At 39.9% G+C, this 24,860-nt stretch overlaps 2 protein-coding genes across 2 annotated transcripts; one reads left to right on the top strand and one right to left on the bottom strand.

The window, feature by feature from the left end:
• The first annotated feature begins 303 nt into the window (after nt 1-303).
• On the top strand, nt 304-4,624 carry coq2 (coenzyme Q2 4-hydroxybenzoate polyprenyltransferase). The gene is made up of 8 exons (XM_053610166.1): nt 304-350; nt 961-1,312; nt 1,445-1,611; nt 2,296-2,417; nt 2,690-2,775; nt 3,605-3,738; nt 3,860-4,048; nt 4,195-4,624. Exons 2-8 carry the CDS (start codon nt 1,006-1,008, stop codon nt 4,345-4,347), a joined length of 1,158 nt encoding a protein of 385 aa, XP_053466141.1. The 5' UTR covers nt 304-350; nt 961-1,005; the 3' UTR covers nt 4,348-4,624.
• Nucleotides 4,430-23,716, bottom strand: gldc (glycine dehydrogenase (decarboxylating)). The gene is made up of 25 exons (XM_053610165.1): nt 23,281-23,716; nt 23,037-23,115; nt 20,761-20,896; nt 20,164-20,328; nt 19,987-20,064; nt 19,740-19,887; nt 19,335-19,531; nt 18,624-18,720; nt 17,123-17,228; nt 16,894-17,033; nt 16,043-16,123; nt 15,840-15,937; nt 14,144-14,228; nt 14,013-14,054; nt 13,635-13,777; nt 11,651-11,726; nt 10,372-10,497; nt 7,088-7,237; nt 6,853-6,965; nt 5,991-6,129; nt 5,759-5,870; nt 5,564-5,659; nt 5,287-5,459; nt 5,093-5,173; nt 4,430-4,986 (listed from the first exon to the last, which is right to left on the bottom strand). The coding sequence occupies exons 1-25, from the start codon at nt 23,569-23,571 to the stop codon at nt 4,849-4,851; spliced, it is 3,090 nt and encodes a 1,029-aa protein (XP_053466140.1). The 5' UTR covers nt 23,572-23,716; the 3' UTR covers nt 4,430-4,848.
• Between the last annotated feature and the right edge of the window lie 1,144 nt (nt 23,717-24,860).

The raw sequence follows: 24,860 nt of genomic DNA, 5'->3' as shown, positions 1-24,860 counted from the left end.
TGGATTCAGGATTTTCCAAAGTCAGCTAAATCATTTAAGGTGTCGCAGAATAATTCAGATTTTATTTTAGGCTACATATTCAACATGCACCATGAAAATAAAAAAAAAACATCAAAATTAAAATGTTATTAAACATTAAAACAGGATGCATGAAGAACAGTGTTAATGTTGTAAACATAATATAAATAATAGCATAAAATTAGAGAAATTTATATTCTAATTAAATATTTTAATTATAATTGTAAGCATTTTTTCCTCAGCGGAACCTAGTAGCAATTCGATGTTTCCGACGGGACAATTTACCTACAGCACACAAATCCTTCACGTTACCTACATGTCACAACATTAATGTAAGTCGGAAAATACGTACATCAGACAGTAATTAAAGTATTTTTAGAACTGTGTTGATGTTGTATATTTAAAGTGGCTTCAGTCCATCTTTGTGACATAGCATGTTAACTTGTAGCTGTTTAGCAAATGTTCATTAGCTGTTCATTCAGCTCGTTAGCTGTTACACGGTGGAAAGAATGTAAACAGTAAAGGTGACGGTTGTTAATGAAATCTCAGTATGGTGAATGAGTTACACTTGCTCTTATAAGTAATCAGTAAGTTACAAGCAGAAAATCATCCAAATGAATGATAGTGTTATTTAGTTTGCTGTGGATTTATTTTATTTATTTATTTATTTAACTTACTTCCATAATTAAAATATGGACCTGTAAAAGTTACGTGGTGGCTTCGGCAGCACATAGTAGTATATAACAGTAAAAACAGCACATAATAATAAAAATAATAGTAATAAAATACGTTTCATTTATATAGCACCTTACCCAATCCCAAGGTCACTTTACAGTTGTGGAAAAGGAAACACACTAAGATACTAAATAATAAACAGACTGAAAAGCATTTGAATAAAGAAATTCCCCATGTTTTTTTGTTTTGTTTTTTGTTCTGTTTCAGGTGTTCATTGACATGTAGGCAGCTGTCATTGTCACAGTATTCAAGATGATGTGTGCTAAGATACTGACACTGCTTAGCTCACACCCACTACGCAGACTTCCATCACAGACGTGTTTCACTTGTTTTACGACTCTCCAGAAGGACAGGAGAGATTACAGTACTGTTTCACTTGCATCAGGATCCTGTTTTATTAAGAGAGACTTTCAGAAACAGAGAAGGAGTTTGTCAGACATCCTTCGCTATGGTCTTAACAACAAAAGATCTTTCAGCCTGAGTCCTGCAGGGATAGTAGATGCATCTCCAGTGTCTGTTCAGCCATACCTCCGCTTAATGAGATTGGACAAACCGATTGGTGAGCTTATGTGAAGCAAACACATGTCTGAGTACATTGTTATCAAAACAGTCCAGACATCACAGGACCTCACATCACCTCAGCAATATTATACATGTGTCACTGACTGTTTTATGTGGTTTGTGTTGGTAGGGACATGGCTGCTGTATCTGCCGTGTACATGGAGCATTGGGCTGGCGGCGGACCCGGGCTGCCTGCCTGACCTACACATGCTTGCACTGTTTGGGACTGGAGCTCTGCTGATGAGAGGAGCGGGCTGTAGCATTAATGACATGTGGGACAGAGACTTCGACAAGAAGGTATTCTTTTCATGTGCCGCTGGAATGCAACTGTTATTCAGTTTAATTCAGCCTGATTGTATGTTTAACCCTTTCTTGCATGTTTCCCCCCCCCACAACATTTCAATGGGAGTCAAATCTGGTCTTTTAACTAGGCCATTCCATAACCCTCCATTGCTCTTTTTGAGCTATTCCATGGTGGATTTGTTAGTGTGCTTGTTATCAATATCCTGTTTAAAAGTCCACTTTCAGTTCAATACTTTAGTGACGCATTTACTAAAAGTTAAGTATCAGACCAAAGCCAGTTCTTTCTGTATTCACTTTTGCATCTTCTTTTTTTTTATTCTTCCCTATAGCTTCATATGGTCTATATTCTCTTTTATTATGTCTTAAACTCTTTGTAATTTATGTGGCCATACCACTGTAGTCTTACTACTTCACAGAAGCAACATCAGGGCTTTCAAGCTGCTGTAAATGTCTTTTTTTTCTTCTTCTTTCTATCACTGGTTCAACAGTCTGTTTTAGGCCACTCTAAGCTTTACTCTTCTCAACTGATAAGAGTTTGTATAGCTTCTGTAATTCCTTTACATGGCTCATTTTCACATTATCAAATCATGTTTTGGTAGTGATGGGTAAAAGTGAGTTGTAAGTAATTGTAAGTCATCTGATGTTGTTTAAGGTCTTGTACTACTTTCTACTCTTCAGGTGTCCCGGACAGCCACGCGGCCCATAGCTGCAGGACAGATCTCTCAGTTCCAGGCGCTGGTCTTCCTGGGAGGCCAGTTGAGCTTAGCTCTGGGGGTCCTGCTGTGTCTCAACAATTACAGGTACTTCACTTATCTTATATTGTACCTATTATTTTAATTTGAGTGGTTTTTAGTTGGGGATTCGAATCCCTGCGACCCTGTGTGAAGATGGATGGATGGTTTTTAGTGTTTTCACCCACTCTAATGGCTTTCTAGTTCTTTCATTCCAGTAACATTTTATTCATTTTAGTTTTACATTAGTGTCACCTGTCACTTACTCGGTCGATGATGTCAATGCAATACAGTGCAGTACAGTGCAAACACTGTATAACATTTCAATTGGTGTGTTTCAGCATAGCCCTTGGTGTCGCCTCGTTATCGCTAGTTGTCACCTACCCTCTAATGAAGAGAATAACATACTGGCCTCAGCTCTTCTTGGGTATCTTCTACAACACTCACATTTCAACATATACTAATTTAAAGGAAAAGTCCACCCTGAATGACTTGCATCTTAATCTTTATAGTTTATAACACGTGATATTCAGTGTCAAATTCTCAGTTTACTTTTTAGTTCTTCTCCTTCCATCAACATGTTGGTCTATTTTTACTACATTATGCACAATGCCATTTGACTACCTACTGATAGTGGTGTCAGTGGGATTTAACCATTGCTTCAGCTTTACCTAAAGAGAGCAATGCAGCAGCGCTTTAGTACTTTAATCTGTCCAGCTTTCTCAACTCCTCATCTGTACACTCTGCCCCAAACAGATCAGCTTCCAAAGCTTCAACTTGCTTGTTAATACCACTGTTAATCGTATCATGCTTCTCATCTTGTAGATCACTAACTAGCCGAGTCGAGTCTTTGCCGTCACTCAGTGCAACTGCATTGCATTCTGGAGCATTAAGTTCTCATTAATATTACCTTGAACATAACTGGAAAATGGTGAATGAGAAGTTCTTGCTCTTTTATTAGCAGCTAACCGCTAAACCTGACCATTATCCCTTATGTGTGAGATTTGTTCTCCTATTAAACAGCATTGTAACTGCACTAACACTGTTCCCTGTGACATGGGTGCGACACATAACCTCTAACGTTTCACAGGATTAATGAAAATAAAGCCCCAACCAAAAAATTAGCACCAAAAAAAAATCACTAATCGCGTCACAAATATTTCAATATAAACATAATTTAATGTGTTTCAGGGAGGACTTTTCCTTTACTGTGTAAATTAGATTAGTGCAAAGTCTTAAGACACTTTTCTTGCTAGGCCTTACCTTTAACTGGGGAGCTTTGCTTGGCTGGTCAGCCGTGATGGGATCATGTGACTGGTTCGTGTGTCTGCCTCTGTATTTCTCTGGCGTGATGTGGACGCTGATATACGATACCATCTATGCCCATCAGGTACTTTCTAGTTTATTGTATTGTAAAGTGATGATGCTTTGTAGCATGGTTTGAATAGCAGGGTACCTGGTTTGTGTGCATGAATTTGGGATTTCTAAACTCAATATTCTGTACTGAACAGGACAAAGAGGATGATGTTAAGTTGGGTGTGAAGTCCACAGCCCTGAGATTTCAGGAACACACCAAGCCCTGGCTGAGTGCCTTCACTGTGGCCATGCTGTCTGGATTAATACTGGTAGGCACTAATGCAAACCAGACCATGCCGTACTATGTAGCCGTGTCTGCAGTTGCTCTTCATCTAGCACGACAGGTTAGTATGGTTCAAGATTTTGAAACTTATTTTTATTTTTCCATTAATTTTAAGAAATGAAACCACACAATTGTTATATTAAGATGCAGTAATGTTATAAAGTAGTGTCTAACCATTTTTTTCCTTCCAAATGGTGTGACTTACAGATTTATTCTTTGGACATCAACAGTCCTGAGGATTGCTGGAAGAAGTTCGCCTCCAATCGTAATTTAGGACTTTTGTTATTCTTAGGAATAGTTCTTGGCAATTTGTGGAAGAGAAAGGATAGTCAATATGAAACAATTAACCCCCCACCCTAGTTTAAAAAAAAAAAAAAACCCAAAACTTGTTTTTTAAAATTATGTAAATACGAATTTTGCTTAGTCATAATCATTGACTTAAAACATTTAGTAAATTTTAATAAACAGGGACATGATACTTAATTTGTTTTGTAATTGTTACATTTATTAAAAACAATAAAATCAATGTGGACATTGAGAACAGAGACATCAGGTTACATCTACATACACTCAAAAGAAAATCCTTACACATTTCAGAGTTTTTTGTTTATACATGGAATAAAATATAACAAACCTGTGCAAGCTGATCACTAAATCAAGTATATAAGTTGATTCAAGGAATGAAGTTTAGTCAAGGAATAAGTTGTTTTAGTAAACCTAAAGAGAGCAGTATATAATGTGCAGAACAAAAACAAGGCACCAGATGAAATTAAACACAGAATTCAAAAGGACAGATGTGTTGTATGTGCTGAAGCTGTATTATTTGGTGAAAGTGAGTGAAGAATGTTTGTTGGGAGGTGGTCACGAGGATGCGCACTCCTCATACGGAGATTCATAGCTGTCCATCGGGGGGCAGGTGCACACGAGATGCTGGTCACCATAGATGTCATCAATCCTCGAAATTGTAGGCCAAAACTTGGTTTCAGGTCTCACAAAAGGCTGCAATAAGACAATAAATGTTGGTTCCAGTTGTAAAGTAAATATTTTTTTGTATAGATTATATAATAAATTTGTCCTGAATACTCAAAAGGAATAAGATACATACCATTGGGAAAGCAGCAGACTCCCTAGAGTAGGGTCTGTCCCATTTGCTTGAAGCAATGCATGCCAGAGAATGAGGAGCCATCTGTGTACATCATCACTATGTTGAGTCTTTATGGCCAACCATTGCATTGTTCAGTGTTCATTTATTGCAGAATACTTAAAAGCAATTAGCTCAACTATACAGCGATTGTGTACCTTTAATGAGTTAACTCTAGAATCCATCCTGCCTGACTCGATGTCCGCAATTTCCTGTCGAATGGCCAGCAGAGAGTCGCAGAAACGGTCCAGCTCAGCCTTGTCCTCCGACTCAGTGGGTTCAATCATTAGTGTTCCAGTCACAGGCCATGACATGGTAGGAGCATGGAAACCTAGCAAATGTTTCAGAAATTTAGTACATTACTAATAATTAATACTTGTACACGATTAATTTCAGAGGAAAAGCTGAGTTCTTAAAAAGTTGATAATCCTGTACCATAATCCTGTAATCTTTTGGCAATATCCACTGCCTCGATGTTGGCAGTCTTCTTGAATGGTCGAACATCCAAAATAAATTCATGAGCAACGAAACCTGTAAAGAAAGCGTTTGTTTTTCAGAAAAATCTCTATTAAAAAAACCTCTAACCTACCAGCAAGTATAATGACACTATCCATCAAAACTGGTATTCACCTTTAGAGCCCCTGAAGAGGACCTTGTAATGGCTTTCTAGTCTCTTTGCCATATAGTTGGCATTAAGGATTGCCACCTCTGTTGCATGCCTCAGGCCATTAGCACCCATCATCTACAAAAACATTAAACAATAAAAAGTTTATTATTATTATTATTATTATCTTAAAAGCCACACTAATTTATCATCATGTTCTGCTAATAGCCGTCCCCCTGGCTGACAGAGTCACATTACCTTTATGTAGGCCCAGGAGATGGGCAGGATGGCACTAGAACCCCAGGGGGCAGCACTGATGGTGCCTAGTGAACTTGTGTTGCTGCACTGCATGTTGACCACTGGGTGGCTTGGCAGGAATGGGGCAAGATGCTCCTTCCTGAAAATTGTCAAAAGTTTATAAACACAGACTTCACTTTGGCGTATGACTTTGAGTGCACACATTTGAACAGGACAGACAAACAAATAAATAAATAGCAACACGACATTTAGTGTGTGTGTTCCGTCATTATCACAACAAAAAATTACAAAAACTGAAGGAAAAAAAAAAAAAAGTTACATTACAAGTTACATTTGTTAATATTTCTTAATATACAGGGTGTCCCATAAGTCAAACATCATAGGGCTAATGTGTATTTTTATATTTTTAAAGACCATGATGCATCTGAGCAAGAAACAATGACTCCAAATAATTTGAGTCAAAGGACATCAAACATTATATTGAGGAAGTTCTGTAAATGAAAGCTTTCGTTTTGAAATTTTTTCCCCCTTCAATTTCCACCTGTGATTATGGACTTAAGACACCCTGTATCTGTTCTAAATTAAAGAAATTCATACACTTCTTTAAATCAGGTTTGAAAACTATGAGCAAAAACTCATAAGTCAAGTTCTCCCCAAATTTCTTTTCCCCCTCTGTTGATTATAAAATGATTCTTTATCCATTTTGATGCATCTGAACATTTCAGATAGCTGTCTTGCTGCAATATACACCCACAGTATATTTTTAACATATCTTTTGTGAACAGTGCAGTTGCACAGATATAAACCTAACTAGAATATCAAAAATGACTCAATAATATTAGAAAGAGAAACTTGAACTTACACTCCAATTGGACCCATACCGGGGCCTCCACCTCCATGAGGAATACAGAAGGTTTTATGAAGATTCAGGTGAGAAACATCTGAGCCATAATCACCTGGCCGACATAATCCCACCTATTAGAACATGTCAGAACATGAGCATACAAATTATGCTCATAATTATGTTAATTATATGTTAGCGTAAATTGGAATCTTTTCAAGTTCAAACAGTTTTGTTAAGGGATGTTTTTCCTAACCTGTGCGTTCATGTTAGCTCCATCCAGATAGACCTGTCCGCCATTCTGGTGAATGAGCTCACACACTTCACTAACATTCTCCTCAAACACACCATTAGTTGAGGGATATGTGATCATTATGGCAGCCAGGTTTGCTTTGTGTTTATCAACCTGTTGATGGAAAAGTTGAAGGAATCTATAATAAAATGTCCAGTAAGAAAGGCAACTCCATGGTATAAAGTAAGTACTTGTTATAGATTTGTTTCAGACTTCATAACATGTAACATTGCAAATCTGGGACTTATCTGCAGACCTTAACAGATAATTTTCAGCCTTATCATCATTCACACTTGTATTCATAGCTGGAAACCCGGTGACTATTGTGAATAGGGCAGTTGGAGTACAGGGAAGACTGGAGGAAAGCCAGGAAAGACCACACTGAGAATGGGCATCTGGTAACAACCCAGTAGTCTCCAAGACAGAAACGCCATATTTACTATAAAGTCAACATAGAGAAGACAACCCATAGGCCTTTCCGAGAGGCGGGATGAAAGATGGGCCTTATCGGATGGATCATATGGAAACAACGTGAATGAATATGGATAACAAGAGGAGCCTGCGGATATACGGGTGTGGGTGGAAAAAGATGACCACATTTAGGGGACTGCGAATCCACCAGGGAAAAGGACTTTAGAGTGATCAGCCAATTCAAGAGCATTGCCTTGCTCAACGTTGAAGGAAAGTTCTTCTCCGTTTTGGCACAGAGAATAACTAGCTACATCACAGAGAATGGCCATGTTGATTCCAGCTACCAGAAGATGGGGGTCCCAGGTTTTCCAGAATGTGTGGAGCACTCGTCTGTGATTTGGGAGCAGATCTGCACATTGTTTGGCTTGACCTTGAGAATGCGTATGGATCAGTGCCACATCAGCTAATCAAGCATGCTACTGAGTTCTTCCACATGCCTGACATCAGGAGCCTGGTCTCCAATTACTTCAAGGACCTGCAGATGAGCTTTGCCCTCCAAGACTTCACTGCCGGATGGTGGCAGCTGGAGGTAGAAATTGCCATGGGATGCTCAATCTCCCCTATATTGTTTGTATTGCCTTTGAGGTTATACTCACTGGAGCAAGACAGTTGGTGGGATGAGTCAGATTGCCATCTGGACAGAAACTGCCCCCCTGAGCAGCTACATGGATGATGTTACTGGCCTCCTGCCAACAGCACCATGCACAGCTAGGGTGCTAAAAAGGATTGATGAACTGATGTCCTGGGCATGGATGAAGATAAAGCACGCCAAGTCTCAAAGTCTCTTGGTCAGGATAGAACATCTAACAGCTGCCGCTGCAAACCATCAGCATGGGCCACAAGCAGGAGAAGACCAGGCAAGTGTTACAGCTGAGAGAGTCTAATGACCAGGAGTACGGAGTATAAATGTCCAGGTCCACAAGGGCCACAAATGGAAAGCCCATGCTGAAGTCGATCTGGCAATTAGCAGGCTGCAACACAGATCACTGGCAGAGTCCTGACAGGAAGGACATGTCTTGGGTGGCAAGAAGCTCTGCGGGTATGGTCCAAGGTCAGGAGCAAAGAGAGGAAAGAACTGGTAGTGTCTGAGGTGACAAAGATGGAAGACGAGCATTATAAGATCTATGTGATCTAGGTGGCAACATGATCAAGTCCTGAGCAGATTGGCTGAGATGCTGGAGAAGCTCAGACAGGTCATCAGCAGTGGTCATCTTTCATCAGGGTGTCAGCACATCCAATTTGTCAGAAAAGAAGGGGGCAACATAAGCACCATGCCAAGAGTTCCATCAAGGAAAGTTCCTTTTCACCCAGGACTGGAGAATGAGAGTCGAACTTGGCAGGAAGCTCCAGTTCCCTGTGAGATCACAGTGATGTGGTCCATTGGCACCGAGACTGGGCTCCTCATCAAGCTAACGGTCCCTTGGAAGGAAGGAATAGAAGCTGCCTTTGAGAGGAAGAGGCTGAAACACTCCGAACTTGTCGCTGAATGTAAGGAGGCTGGCTGGAGAACCATCATCTACCCGGGTTTGTTGGAACATCAACTGTTCGCCTCCTGAGGAATATGGGAGTTACTGGAGCTAACCAAAAGAAGGCCCTGAAAGACCTGGCTGAAGAGGCCTAGAAAAGCAGCTTTTGGCTCTGGGTGAGGAGAAAGGGTAGTGTTGGGGTAGTAACACCTAACCCAAGGTCTAGTTGCTGAGAGTTGCACTGCGCCCACCTCCAGGAGATGTTCCGGAGTTAAAGAAGCGAAACATTGTTGACCAGACCAAGACCAAGACAAAGATTGAACTCTTTGGCCTGAATGGCAAGCATCATGTCTGGAGGAAACCAGGCACCAGTCATCACCTGGCCAATACCATCCCTACAGTGAAGCATGGTGGAGGCAGCACCATGCTGTGGGGATGTTTTTCAGCAGCAGGAACTGGGAGACTAGTCAGGATTGAGGGAAAGATGAATGCAGCAATGTACAGAGACATCCTTGATGAAAACCTGCTCCAGAGCGCTCTAGACCTCAGACTGGGGCGAAGGTTCATCTTCCAAAAGGACAACGACCCTAAGCACACAGCCAAGATAAAGGAGTGGCTACAGGACAGCTCTGTGAATGTCCATGAGTGGCCCAACCAGAGACCAGACTTGAACCCGATTGAACATCTCTGGAGAGATCTGAAAATGGCTGTGCACCGACGCTCCCCATCCAACCTGATGGAGCTTGAGAGGTCCTGCAATGAAGAATAGGAGAAACTGCCCAAAAATAGGTGTGCCAAGCTTGTAGAATCATACTCAAAAAGACTTGAGGTTGTAATTGGTGCCAAAGGTGCGTCAACAAAGTATTGAGCAAAGGTGCATACTTATGTACATGTGCTTTTTTTTTGTTTTTTATTTTTAATAAATTTGCAAAGATTTCAAACAAACTTCTTTCATGTTGTCATTATGGGGTATTGTTTGTAGAATTTTGAGGAAAATTATGAATTTAATCCATTTTGGAATAAGGCTGTAACATAACAAAATGTGGAAAAAGTGAAGCGCTGTGAATATTTTCCGGATGCACTGTATGTGTGAACTTGTTTTGCATAACATTTTCCTTATTAATACAAGTAGCACAAAAATGGCAGCTACAAAAATAAATAACCAAGTACACATTATATATTAAGCCTTACAGAAGCACTATATGCCCTATATGTTAATATAGTAGTCAGTGATGAAGAGGCAGCCAAACCTCATTGTACTCGGTCGAATAAGACAGAAAAACAAGATTCTTATATAGTATAATCCTGTACCATTGCCTTCAGGTGAGCCACATCAATGCTGCCATCTTTGTCCACCTCCACAACCTGGACTTTCATACCAGCCATTTGAGCACTGGCAGGGTTCGTTCCATGAGCAGACTTGGGAATCAGGCACACCTGAGATTTAAACACAGACAATAAGCCAAGACATTTTTGGAGCTGTGTGGACATGACACTTATGTTTACATTTTTTTATGGCATTTGACAGACAAACTCTAATAGATGTACATTAAAAGGCTAAAATTAGAATGGGTCAGGACTCATCAGCAGTGTTACTGCTGATGAGCAGTAAAAATAAATGTTATTTTTATAACCGGTGCTAAAAAAGACAATTTGTATACAACTTGTACAATATCCAGAGTCTAACTTGAATTATCAAATCTATCAGAGCTCTGATTACATCGAAATCAAACCTATCAGTGATATGTGGACATCAATAAACAACATTCTTAATAAGACTTCAAAATTTGATTTTCAACTACAAAACCAATTAAAACTATTTAACCGTACAAGGATACTGCTCCACAGAAACCTTTTCATGCTTCATGATCACGAAAGGCAAACTAGTCAATGCCCCTCAGGTTATTAATATGGGGGGAAAAAAAAAAAAGAAAAAAAAAAAACACAACACCAAATATGGAATTTTGCATGGAAGCAAAAATACTGCAAGCTCCTGCAATGTGCTGGTTGTTGTACATTTTATTTGCTCAACCATGGCAGTTTGGACCTTGGCTGTTTCAGATGTACTGTCCACTATCTAAGATATGATTTCAAGTGAGTGTTAAAACCTAGAATACAAAACAATGGAACAAGTGATAGGGATTATCTTGAACAGTATTTCTTCCTCTGTCTCACGCTACCATCGTCTGCTTGTGCAAGTATTCAGCCCTGTCATTTTTATCATTGTCTGACCATTTATTCAGTTCAGAACAAGCACAGTAGATTGCAGTTCTTAAGTTACAATATATGCAAAGTGCTGAACTGCCAAAAATGAACAATTCCATGACGGTTACAAGTTTAATCTATTTGTGGGTTTGTCAGGCATAACCAAACTAAATTGGTTGTTATGTAATACTCCTGTCCTTATCTCTTTCCCACTGTGTACCGGTGCAAACAGGCATTCAGATAATTCAAAGACGGACAATCATCTGTAAAGGTTTCATCTGTTCCCAGCTAGTCATGGTCTTCCTTTTGTTCTGTGGCTTGATCAATTTATGTGGGTTCTGTTTTAGATTAGTTACCTACTGATTACATGTATATAGACACTCACACTTCTGTGGGATTCTCCTTTGGAATTCAGATAGGCTTTGATAGCAGCCAGGCCAGCATACTCTCCCTGAGCACCACTGTATGGAAAAGCAACACAAGATTCAGGCTGGCACGCAACTCTGACTCAGCAGATCACAGTTCAAAGTTCTTAAGGACAATATCTCCCTGAGGATAAAGTGCAGCATGACTGTATTAAGTGTTAATCAATCTGTGCTGGGGTTGTCTGAAGATTCACCAAACATTAACAGCCCTCATATCACAGTGCCGTTTAATTAAATTAATTGTTTGCAATGAACAAATCAAACAAAAGCAATTGAAATAGTTCAACACAATGAATGCTTCAAGTGGTTTCCCCGAATTCAACTGAAAAATGCGACTTATAATGATTTCTACAGTTTCAAAATTATTCAACCACCTGAATAGAATCCTTCACGACAGCACAAATATGCAAAACAGGTGTTGTCTCACGCACACCTGATGCAACTAATCAAGGGTTTCATTAGTTGCACCAGGTGTGCTAGAGCTGGAACACATGAAATATCTGAACTGGCTAGGGGTTTGTTGAGTGTACAATACCTGGACGGGGCAGAAAAAGGCAGCCATCAACGGCTGCAACCAGATTTCTGAGAAGGCAGGTTGAAAAAGACCTGCAGCAAGACTTGGTGGCAACAGGCACTTTCAGTTTCAATGAGCACAGTAAGGCCCATAATAAATGCAGAAGGTTTCCATGCCAGAAATCCAGACATACACTACTACTGACCCAAAAGCACAAGAAAAGTTGGCTCAAAATCATAAATAAGCTACAAAAGTTTTGGGATTCTGTTCTGTGGAGCGATGAAATAAAACTTGAACTTTTCGGCACGATGGATCAGTGGTATGTGTGGAATAAGAAGAATGAAGAGAGAACACTATTTCTGTGGTGGCTCAGTGATGCTTTGGGGCTGCTTTGCATCCTCTGGCACTGGAAACCTGCAGTGTGTGATACTTCAGTGGATTCATTGAAGTATCAGGAAATCCTAGGAGAAAACGTCATGCCGTCTGTGGCATACAAGCATACCTCAAATTCCACCAAGGCTTGGTTGCAGAAGAAGTCCTGGAAGTTTCTACATGGCCATCACCATCACCTGACTTGAACCCCATAGAAAATCTCTGGCGAGATTTGAAGAAGGAGGTTGCAGCATGCAAACCCAAGAATATTACTGAACTGGAGGCCATTGCTCATGAGGAATGGCTAAGATTCCTCAGGAACGCTTCCAGAAGCTCTGCATCTTGTTCGCAGCAGGTCATAACAGCAAAAGGGTGTCTACTAAGTACTAAAGATGCTTGCCATGAAGAGGGTGAATAATTTTGAGACTGGAGAAGTCATTATAAATTGCATTTTGAAGCATTAAACCACTTGAAGCATTCATTGTGTTGAACTATTTCAATCGCTTTTGTTTGATTTGTTGGCTGAAAAGTCTGTACATTTTGAGAAAAAACCTGATTTGCAGTGGGAGTTTGCAACTCTACATTATGATTTCTATAGTAACAACTCATTCATAGGGACTCGTATAGCAGACAGTCCTCATAACCTAAGCCTAATAATAAACAGATTAAAAAATGTGTTGTTCATTAACAAAGAAAACATATTTTTGGTTTGATTAAGTTATCTCTAAGGAGACATTTATGAAGAGTCGCCAGTATCAGCACTTTGTCTTAGTAATGAACGAGTTTCCAGGACAGAGGACTTCCTGGTTTTTCGCTAACATGTGTGAGCGAAAAGAAAAAAAACATAAAGAGAGGCTGGTAAGGGAATGACTGTTTATAGCTGCTCTAATGCAAGTCAAAACAAGAACTAGCTACTCTAACTTCTCTAACTACTGGATGTTCCACAATGGTAAATCTGTAAACTACAATTAGATAAAAAGTATGATGTGTCATTCTTCAATAAAATGAAGATAGCAGCAATTGGCAAATCATTTCAGCAGATGCAGTACTTGCTGTACCTGTTTGGTTGAAAGGAGATCTTGTCATATCCTGTGATCTCACAAAGATCTTTTTCCAGTTGTTGGAAGAGCTGCTGATAACCCTCTGCTTGGTCCAGCGGCACAAATGGGTGGATGTTAGCAAACTCCTGCCAGGTGATAGGCTGTCAATGAGTAAAAAAAGAAGAAAAAAAAAAAGCGCATTTTCATGAATGAGCTGGCTTAGTGATGGTCAATTAACTGGAACGAGCAAAGAAACAGCAAAGCAATGGCCTACACATTCCAAAGCATGTAGGATACATGGTCTTGGTGACGGTACACATTCTTTTATTCGAGCCTGACATTGGCACCAAGGCAATCAATGATTGTCCTGCGTAAGCCAGAATAAGCATGACTCACCATGAGTTCAGACGAGCTGTTCAGCTTCATTGTACAGGATCCCTGCATTTAAAGACAGTTTCAATGGGATGTTCACATAGGCATAATGAGATAATGTAATATGTATTCAAATCAGCTTCTGCCTGACTTACCAAAGGAATCATACTGTGTACAAGAGAAATATCTTTATTCTCCAATCTTTTCATATAGCGCACAATGTTGGTCTCTGAGTGATAACTGAAAGTGCAAAACATTAACTAGTTAATTTTGTGTATATGAAGAAAAGCTAAGCTGAACAGAATATACTGAAACCTAATGGGAAAACTAGTCTGGCTCGTTCTCCAGTGTGGTAAACAGCATTATACGCCAGTCAGCCATAACATTAAAACCACCTGCCTAATGTTGTGTTGATCAATCTTGTGCCGCCAAAATAGCTTGGAGGCATGGACTCCACAAGACCTTTGAAGGTGTGCTGTGGTATCTGGCACCAAGACTAGCAGCAGATCCTTTAAGTCCTGCAAGTTTCAAGGTGGGGCCTCCATGGGTCGGACTAGTTTGTTCAACACATCCCAACAGATGCTCGATCAGATTGAGATCTGGGGAATTTCGAGGCCAAGTCAACACTTTGAATTCTTTGTCATGTTCCTCAAACCATTCCTGAACAATTTTTGCAGTGTGGAAGGGTGCATTATCCTGCTGAAAGAGGCAACTGCCAAGAAGGGGTGCACTTGGTCTGCAACAATGTATAGGTAAGTGGTACGTGTCAAAGTAACATCCACATGAATGCCAGGACCCAAGGTTTCCCAGCAGAACATTGCCCAGAGCATCACACTGCCTCTGCCGGCTCGCCTTCTTCCCATAGTGCAGCAGCTCTTCTGTGGGATTAGACCAGGGGGCTAACCTTCACTCCACACGCACATCAATGAGCTTTGGGCACCCATTACCCAGTCACCAGTTGTCCTTCCTTGGACTACTTTTGATATGTACTAACCACTGCATACCAGGAACATCCCATAAGACCTGCTGTTTTGGAGATGCTCTGACCCAGTCGTCTAGCCATCACAATTTAGCCCTTGTCAGAGTCACTCAGATCTTTATGCTTGCCCATTTTTCCTGCTTCCAACACATAAACTTCGAGAACTGTTCAATTGCTGCCTAATATATCCCACCCCTTGACAGGTGACACTGTAATCAATATTATTCACTTCACCTGTCAGGGGTTTTAATGTTATCGCTTATCAGTGTAAATAATTTAAATAAACCAACAAAGCACTCTGGCCAAGATTAGATAATATGCAAAAACAATGTTTTGCAGTTTTATAATTTTGGGGAAAAGAATGGTCATGTTTGGATGTGACCCATTCTAATTTACTAGCTGTCTATGATTACCTGTGAAAGTAGGGAAGTCAGTCAGCTATGTAGTTTTTCCAGACAGGCTTTTGGATGTTATACCACATACATAACATGCACTGTAATATTGGGTTGTGTGGTTTATAGCTATGTTTTATTCAGTCACATTCTGTCCTAATCACAAACAGCCTCACCATTGTGTTTTGCAATCCCAGATGTTATCCTGAATTTCCATGTTGTACAAAACTTGCTAAACATATTAAGTAACAGTAAAATTATTTTTGCCGATTCTCTCTGTTGAGGTCATCATTTAGAGTGCCTTTGACACTAATGTATTATCCCAAATAATTAAGATGTATTAGTTATTAGCTATTCTGCCATGATTCAAATCCTAATGTGAATGTAAAGCCTTCCCCACTGAAAGAGAAGGTCTTAATACTTTGCATGAGTAAATATTAAATTAGCGCTTTAGGAATAATATAAGACCTCATCACAGACCTGTTGAACACTGGGTGGGTGAGGAACTTGCTGGTCCTCTTGAAAGGACTTGCAAGCAGGCCTTTGGTTCTCTCGCTCATTTTTTCAGCAATAAGTTCCTGAAACAGAAATCAACACAAGTAATAGTCAGAAGGTATTGTTTACCAAGTACCAAATGCAAATTATCATCATGTAGCTCATGTTAGGCTTCTCTGGGTACTCACAGCAGAGGATTCACATCCAAACACCCAGAGCAGATCATCTAACTCCCTCTCTGTAATGGTTTCATCCAGAGACACTCCAAGCTGAAACCATTCAAAGAAAAATATTTTAAATGTTCAAAGAGACCTTTAATAGGAATGAATGGAGTCATATACAGTGGTACTTGAAAGTTTATGAATTTTCTATATTTCTGCATAAATATGTCCTAAAACATCAGACTTCTCAGAAGTCCTCATGGTAGACAAAGAGAACCTAATTAAACAAATGAGACAAAAAATATTATACTTGGTCATTTATTTATTGAGGATAATGATCCATTATTACATATCTGTGAGTGGCAAAAGTATGTGAACCTCTGCTTTCAGTATCTGGTGTGACACCCCCCCCAGAACTGGACACACACACACACCTCATCCTGCCTGTTATTAATTTTTTTACATCTTGCATTCATTCACATACTCACAGATGTAATATTGGATAATTTTCCTCAATAAATAACTGACTGTTTTAAATAAGAACAGGGTGCTCAATCACACCTGATTTCATCCTACTGATTGAAAGTCACCTGACTAATTTAACATTAAAATGAAACTGCTAATCCTAGAGGTTCACATACACTTTTGCCACTCACAGTTATGTAATAATGGATCGTTTTCCTCAGTAAATAATATTTTTGTCTCTGTTTAATTGGGTTCTCTTTGTCTACTTGTAGGACTTGTGTGAAAATCTGATGATGTTTTAGGTCATATTTATGCAGAGATATAGAAAATTCTAAAGGGTTCACAAACTTTCAAGCATTACTGTAACAATTCAGTGCAAGTGCTCCTCATAAACACTGCTGGAAGGGACTTACCATTCCTTCACCATAGATTCGTAGATTGATCTTCCGCTGTGCAGCCTTCTCCAGAATGTCTTTGGCAGCAACACCACAGTGAATCTTCAGTGTGTCAAAAAAGGTTTCATTCTGGAGCTTGTGTCCAGCTCTGATAAGTCCTGTGATGGCAGGAACATGACTGATAAATTAGAGACATTAATGACAAACTTTGACTTGAGTATCAAAGAGCAAATGACTGATGACAAACCCTCAGCAAGAATCAATGTTGCTTTATGAGTTCTTTCAGCAATGTGCCTCAGGCCTTGTGGGCCATGATACAGTGCATACATTGCAGCCATATTTGCCAAGAGAGCCTGAGAAAATATTAAACAGATGAGTCACTCACTTTACAGTTGCAATTAAAATGATTCAACCCCCATTGCAAATCTGGTTTCTTGTCCAAATTTACAGATTTTCAGCCGTTTGCAATGAACAAATCAAACAAAAGCAATCGAAATAGTTCAGTAGAACGAATGCTTCAAACGGCTGCCCCAAATTCAACTGAAAATGCAACTTATAATGATTTCTCCAGTGTCAGGATTATTCAACGCTTCATGGCAAGCAACTGTAGTACTTAGTAGAGCACCTTTTTGCTGTTATGACCTGCTGCAAATGAGATGCAGAGCTTCTGGCAGCGTTCCTGAGGAATCTTATCCCATTCCTCATGAGCAATGGCCTCCAGGTCAGTAATATTCTTGGGTTTGCATGCTGCAACCACCTTCTTCAAATCCCACCAGAGATTTTCTATGGGGTTCAAGTCAGGTTACTGTGATGGCCTTGTAGAAACTTCCAGGACTTCTTCTGCAACCAAGTCTTGGTGGAATTTGAGGTATGCTTGGGATCATTGTCCTGGTGGAAGGTACAATGACACCCAAGCTTCAGCTTCCTTACAGACGGCATGATATCCATGATATCAATCTTGCCTTCCACATGCTGCAGGTTTCCGGTGCCAGAGGATGTAAAGCAGCCCCAGAGCATCACTGAGCCACCACCATGCTTGACTGTGGACAGAGTGTTCTTTCTTCATTCTTCTTCCTCCAGACACACTGCTGATCCATCGTGCCGAAAAGTTCCCGTTTTGTTTCATCGCTCCACAGAACAGAATCCCAAAATTCCTATGGCTTATTTATATGATTTTGAGCTGACTTAGTTCATGCCATACTGTGCTCACTGAAATCTCAGTCCCTGTTGCCACCAAGTCTTGCTGCAGATCTTTTGCAGTCACTCGACGTTTTTTCACAACCTGCCTTCTCAGAAATCTGGTTGTAGCCGTTCATAGCTTCCTTTTCTGCCCCGTCCAGGTATTTCATACATTTTCTACCCCTAGCCAGCTCAGGTATTTCATGTGTTCCAGCTCAAGCACACCTGGTGCAACTAATGAAGCCCCTGATTAATTGAATCAGGTGTGTTTGAGACTACACCTGTTTTGCATATTTGTGCTGTTCTGAGGGATTCTATTCAGGTGGTTGAATAATTTTGAAACTGGAGAAATCATTATAAGTTGCATTTTCAGTTGAATTTGGGGAAACCACTTGAAGCATTTGTTGTGTTGAACTATTTCAAATCTTTGGTTTGATATGTTCATTGCAAACAGCTGAAAGTCTGTAAATTTTGACAATAAACCTGCAATGGGGGTTGAATAATTTTGATTGCAATTGTATATATTTGTATTTATACAGATTATTTATACTACAGTTACAGTTTTGTACCTGAGCTGTGCAAATGTTGCTTGTGGCTTTGTCTCGGCGGATGTGCTGCTCTCTGGTCTGCAGAGCTAAACGATATACATCTTTTCCAGCAGCATCCCTGTGAACGAGAAGGAAAGAGATGTAGGCACACACAATATGTATGCACAGATATGTCTGCAAATTGTGTGCACATATTTAAAACACAAAATGGTCGATTTACTGAAACGAACGGTTTCTTAGATTTGTGAGTACATTTAAACTCAGCTTTAACCACACTTACACAAAGCACCCAGCTGTGGAAAATAACAGACTGATAAATACAAATGGGCAGTGTATTAAAGATTTTGACTAATCTGACTTCACTGGAGGAAGCTGCACACCATGTCATTTGTAAAGAATGCCATTAGAAAACCAACTGCGTTAAATTGAAGGCAACGGCACTAACAAAATATAGTTCTTTTTAGGTAACCATACTATATAGGGTTAATTGTGGGCGTGTCCACATTTCAATGCTCAGTGACAAATGTGTAGGACAGCTATGAACAATTGGTACTGATTAACTTCACTGTTTATACATGTGTTGTAAATGAAGAATAATTAAATTTAGCACTGTTAAAAGCTTTGTCAATATTACCAAATTATATCAGCAAATTCAGCCAGGAAGTGTTTACAAATCACAATTTTGAGTGCATAAGTCAAAAAAGTCTTCAAGTCAAACAAACAAAAATTCACCTTGTGACTCCAACCATCCTTCCTGGCATCATTCTGACCAAGTTCTCCTTGACTGAGAAGAAGGCAGCATGAGGTCCGCCATAGCAGAGAGGAACGCCAAAGCGCTGGGAGCTACCCAGAGCGACGTCCACCCCAAATTCACCAGGCGGACGCAAGACACAAAGTGCCAGCAAATCGGTAGCGCAGCAAGCCAGAGCCTTGAATTGAAATGGAATATGATGCAAATGAACAATTGTTATAGCAGACAGTCAAATGGAGGGAATTTAAAAAATAATTATCAGTGTAAAATGTATCAAAATGGCAAAAAATAATCATATCCTCTGGTTTCCTAATTTTATTTATTTTTTTTAAACAAAGTTATAGAAACTGTCAGTACATTCTACAGTCCTATTGTGCAATACATACCCCACCCTTATGGGCCCGATCCACAAGTTCAGAGAAGTCTTCCACCCTGCCTTCAGTGTCAGGGTACTGGAAGAGCACCCCACAAACATCCTTTCCACTGAAGTCCATCTCATGTGGCAACTTCAGCATAGTCTTCACCCCGATGTAGCTACAAATGACAAAAGGTCACAAATGACTATAAACAGCTTTTTATATGCGCAGACTATATGGTTTAACTCAATAGTGAAGCTCAATCAAGGTGATGTACTGGGCTCTGGTCTGCACCACTGCAATGGTCTGTGGATGACAACGGGGATCAATGTAGAAGATCCTTCTCTTGTTTTGCCTGCAGATATAAAGCAATCAATGAGCCCCATAGCCAAGCCAAATTAAATGCAGTATTTCAGACACATTTGGAGGCTGTTAATTCTCCAAGTCTTCTAACCTGTGGCAGAGCTGCATGGCCTCCGCAGCAGCAGTGCCTTCATCCAGCAGAGACGCATTGGCCACTGCCATACCAGTGATGTCACACACCATGGTCTGGTAATTGAGCAGACTCTCCAGACGACCCTGCGCGACTTCCGGCTGGTACGGAGTGTACTGGGTCACCCTGTGAAGTGAAAAGTTTTAAACAGAAATGTATGACCTAAAATGGCAGTTAGAAATTGTATTGCGGCCCTAATATGCATAATTAACAGATGAGTAAAACAGTAGATGTGCATTACAGTGTAAAAGTTTTTTTGCAAAAACTTGCATAATTTGATCATGAGATTTTAATGAGAGAAAAGCCTTAACCAGGAATCTTGTGTTTGAGTCACAGGATTTAACTCGAGCATGCTATTCATAGGACACAGAGGTTTTATAAGAGTTAGCTTGTACTTGGACTGGCTCCTGAAAACCCATGTGGAAATCATCACTCCAACTAGTGTGCCAGATTCTGCATGCAATCTGCATATCTCTGCAGGTCTTTACTAATAAAATCTTTCACTGCACTTTGGCTTGCTGTTGAATAACAGGCATAAAAGGGATTAGCAGGACACACCATCCAGAATTTTCCAGAAGATTTCTCTGTATGGCCGGGGGCACTGAGCAGTTGTAATAACCCATTCCAATGTAGGACCGCCAAATCTTGTTCTTGGAAGCAATCTTTTGGAGGGACTCGAGAATTTCATTCTCACCTGTGAAGAGTCAACATAATCATTTCAACCTTAACGTTTTAAATAAAACCATTTTTTCTGGTTTAGCAGGACATTTGAAAAAACAAAAAAAATAAAATGTGCATTCACACAAGGAAGGGTTTGTTATCATGCTTTGTTGAACAAGGGCCATTCTTCCACGTGACTCCACTGGGGCCACAAATAGCTAACCATGAACATAACTCAACTTGACATTCAGGAAAATGCATGAATAAGGCCTCTGGGACAAGAAGACTTTCACACAAAGGGGAAAAACCCTTGAGGTGCAGCACACGAATAAAACAAATTATGCATAACATTTATTTAACATGATAATGCCTGAGATCTAGTTGGATGTGTTAAGTCTAACTATTAAAATAAGTATAATGGGGTTATGCAATAGGTTACTGCCCAAAGCTTATTTCCAATAACATGTTGTGAAGTGTTCCACAGGATTACTGTTTTTTATTTGCATTTCAATATTTACATGTAAAGCTGTGGAACCAGTTACTGATCAAGCAGGGAGAGGATGATGGGCACATGTGGGCTGTTTCTTGGAGTCTTTTGGAACTAGTTTAATTCTTGTTGCTCGGATGCACTGGCGCATGCTGGAATTCCCACACATTGTGAGGCAGCTTAGTAACACAGCAACTCGGCACAGCGTGGACAATACGGTAGTACAGACTGAAGCACACACATTGAACGCACATACCCATGCAACAATATCTCCTAATCTCAGGGTTTGGATTGGCACGCACATCAGATTTGTTCCCACTTGTTTTAACCATGCAGTATCACACCATGCAGCATGTCTGCTGTGCTGAAATGTTCTCGTCTTACCATCATAAATCTCTCACACTGAAACAACAAACATTCTGCCAGGTGATTTCTTACAGATATAGATCAATCAGGATAATCAAATTTTAACCCTATTTTATTGACCTGGGATAAATACATTTGATACCACAGTTGGCTAAACTGGAGTGCTTTTTGTTCTAAATTGGGAGATCTGGGTAGCCGTTTTTAAATAACTTGAATTGTTCCCCTCCTGTACAAAAGGTTACATCTGCTGTTCATGTGCAAATCTCTTACTGGATTGGAAAGCAAGCTTTGGGCAGTTGAACCAGCAAAATCCAGTATGGGGGGCATTCAAAATCCCCCATGGAGCTCTTCAGCATGGCTTGCTTTATCACTACAATACACACTCACGGAACTGACATCTGGGTACTCACTGAACTCACTCAGTTACTTAACATAAAGACCAAAATCATGAACTGATATATTTTTTTTTTTTACTGATATGACACAGAGGTCTCCTGCATAATATGATTATTAACATCTAGGTTTACCCTCCCCCCCCCCATTATTTTTTTAATCCAAACAACCCTAAGCACTCTCTTCGACAAGATAGAATTTACAGTCTGGTTCATACCAAGAAGGTCTCTCCAGGGGTGTGTGTAACACACATATTATATATTATATAATATATATATATATATAAAATGCATATCAAGTCAAAATTGTGGGCTGAACAATACATATTCAACCTTTATTTTTATTTTCTACAGAAAAGAGACCATAAAGTTGAACGAATAGGAACAAAGAGATTTAGTGCCACAGTCAGTGCTGTATGTGATGTAATGTAAAGCTGACTCTAACCAGCTCAAACTGGCCTTGTGCTCCAGCAACTCAGGCTGAACTTTACTCTGGCTTGCTATCCTACTGGCAAGTTCGTGCTCCTTGCAAAAAAAAAATCCCAACTCCAAATATGTGCAAAGGAAGACTTCAGAGTGGTAAACAGCCAGCCTGGCTATTGGCACACAGCGAGCGTGCAGCCTACATTCCACCACAGACACTGCTGTTTGCGCAGATCCGGTTCGTCAGAAACATCCCACGTTCACGCCTCTGACCAGAGTAGAAACTCTTACTCTTTTGTGCGTGTGAGCGTCAAATCATCTCCAAACTTCGTACGTGTCACACTTATTATGTGCATGCAAAACAATACATGCACCACACACCCGTTTAATTTTAATCTCTTACCAAGTCTAGGATTCAGTGATTAAATTACAATAACAAACCGCACGTGCGTTCCTGCCTCACGCACGAGCCACTGCTGGAGTACACATGAAGGTGGAAAACTTACACACTGGGTCGTCCATTTTCAGATTCCTTTCCAGGCGAATAGATGGTGGGATTGTGTTTTCTATTAGCTCTGACATGGACTGAAACCAAACGAATAAAAATGTAAATGCATCATTACACATGCATCACATATCAGGCTGGAATTCATAACTTTACAGAGCTGCAAACTGCAACTAGTACAGGTGGAAAGTGAGTAAATTAATTCGAGACTGTTACAAGGGGATGATGGTATTTTCTCAACTCACCCCAAGTCCCAGAGTGCTGAGCATTTCGCTCTTCTCTTTGTCACCAGGTCCAATGTGTCTTTCAGCAAAATCATCATGTCTCGGCAGAATCCTGTCAATCATTCTCGAGCCTAAAACCGCGCAGGATCTCAGCTCGCGTGCATTTGTTAACTCGTTTGAAAATTTTGTTTTTGCGTGTGTTTTCAGGAATGCATTCCTCTTCCCACAGGCGGTTTTGTAGGTTTTGTACTGCACGCGAGTGTTCACCACTCTGCGGGTCAGAACCGCCCAGGATCTCACGCAGCTCTGCATTTTATTTCCAGCTTTAAAAAAAAAATAAAAATTGAGAAACCTGATAATTGTTCAGTCACACGCCACTCTTTGTAATCTACTGACGATTTACCTACTGACGCGAAGTTTCTGGTGCACTGATTTAAAAGTATCTGGGTTGTACGCCTCCTTGTTATACAGCGAGCAGCCAATCAGTAAGCAGATGCGCCAAAACGCATGGCAAACCCCGCGCCAAAGCCCCGCCCCCTAAACCCCTCACGTGACCGCGTGCACTTAACTTTTTTTTTAACTGTTGTGGTCTGATGATGGACAGTACTTATTTGGTCGTCTATAAATATAAATATATAAATACAGAATGTGACTTTTGGACTTATGTTAAATCAAAGTGACCAGCTTAAAACTGTTTTATTGCTATGAATATACATCTTTTTAATCTATAACCAGCTTAAAACTGTTTTATTGCTATGAATATACATCTTTTTAATCTATAACCAGCTTAAAACTGTTTTATTGCGCTATATATATATATATATATATATATATATATATATATATATATATATATATATATATATATATTATCTATGACCAGCTTCAAAGTGATTTATTGCCATGAATATAAATATATATTTTTTTTAATCTATGACCAGCTTAAAACTATTTTATTGTTTTGAATATAAATCTTTTTAAGCAATGACCAGCTTAAAACTGTGTTATTGCTCTGTTTCTCAGTTTCTGGGTAAGCCTGGTTACTGCTGGTTTGGAGGGTCATCCAAACAGGTAACAAATAAAAGGAGATAAAGTGTGCTGGTAAGGTGTGCCAACACAAGCCAAAAGCTCCAATTCACCTTGGCTAAGACTGAGCAAGTCTCTGTTGAATCTGTACTGGAGATACAGTAAGCACCATTCTCTTCCAAAAGATATTCCATCAGTTAGTATTTTGACGATGGTGGTGGAGAGCGCTGTCTAACACATCGCTCCAGAAACCCCCAGCTGTTCAGTTGGGTTGAGTTCTGATGACTACCAAAGCTGAAGCACATACTTCCCATCATTCTTTACTCATCAAACAATTCATTAAGTCCTTGTACCCTGTGGATGGGGGCGGGGACATGCAGGCAGTGACCACTCCCTTTAGGATAGAAATGTTTCATCATAGGATAAAGGTGATCAGTCAGAAGAACTTAGTATTGATTCGAAGTGATGCTTCCCTAGTGTATGCAGACAAATGGTCAACAATATGTATATCAAAAATTTATTTTAAAGGCTTAAATATGCCCCAGAGTCAGGTGAATATATTAGAATATGTTGTT

Source organism: Ictalurus furcatus, chromosome 22, assembly GCF_023375685.1.
Source record: "Ictalurus furcatus strain D&B chromosome 22, Billie_1.0, whole genome shotgun sequence".
Lineage (NCBI taxonomy): Eukaryota > Metazoa > Chordata > Actinopteri > Siluriformes > Ictaluridae > Ictalurus > Ictalurus furcatus.
Note: the sequence above shows the minus strand (reverse complement) of the source record. Positions and strands in the feature narration are given on the sequence as shown.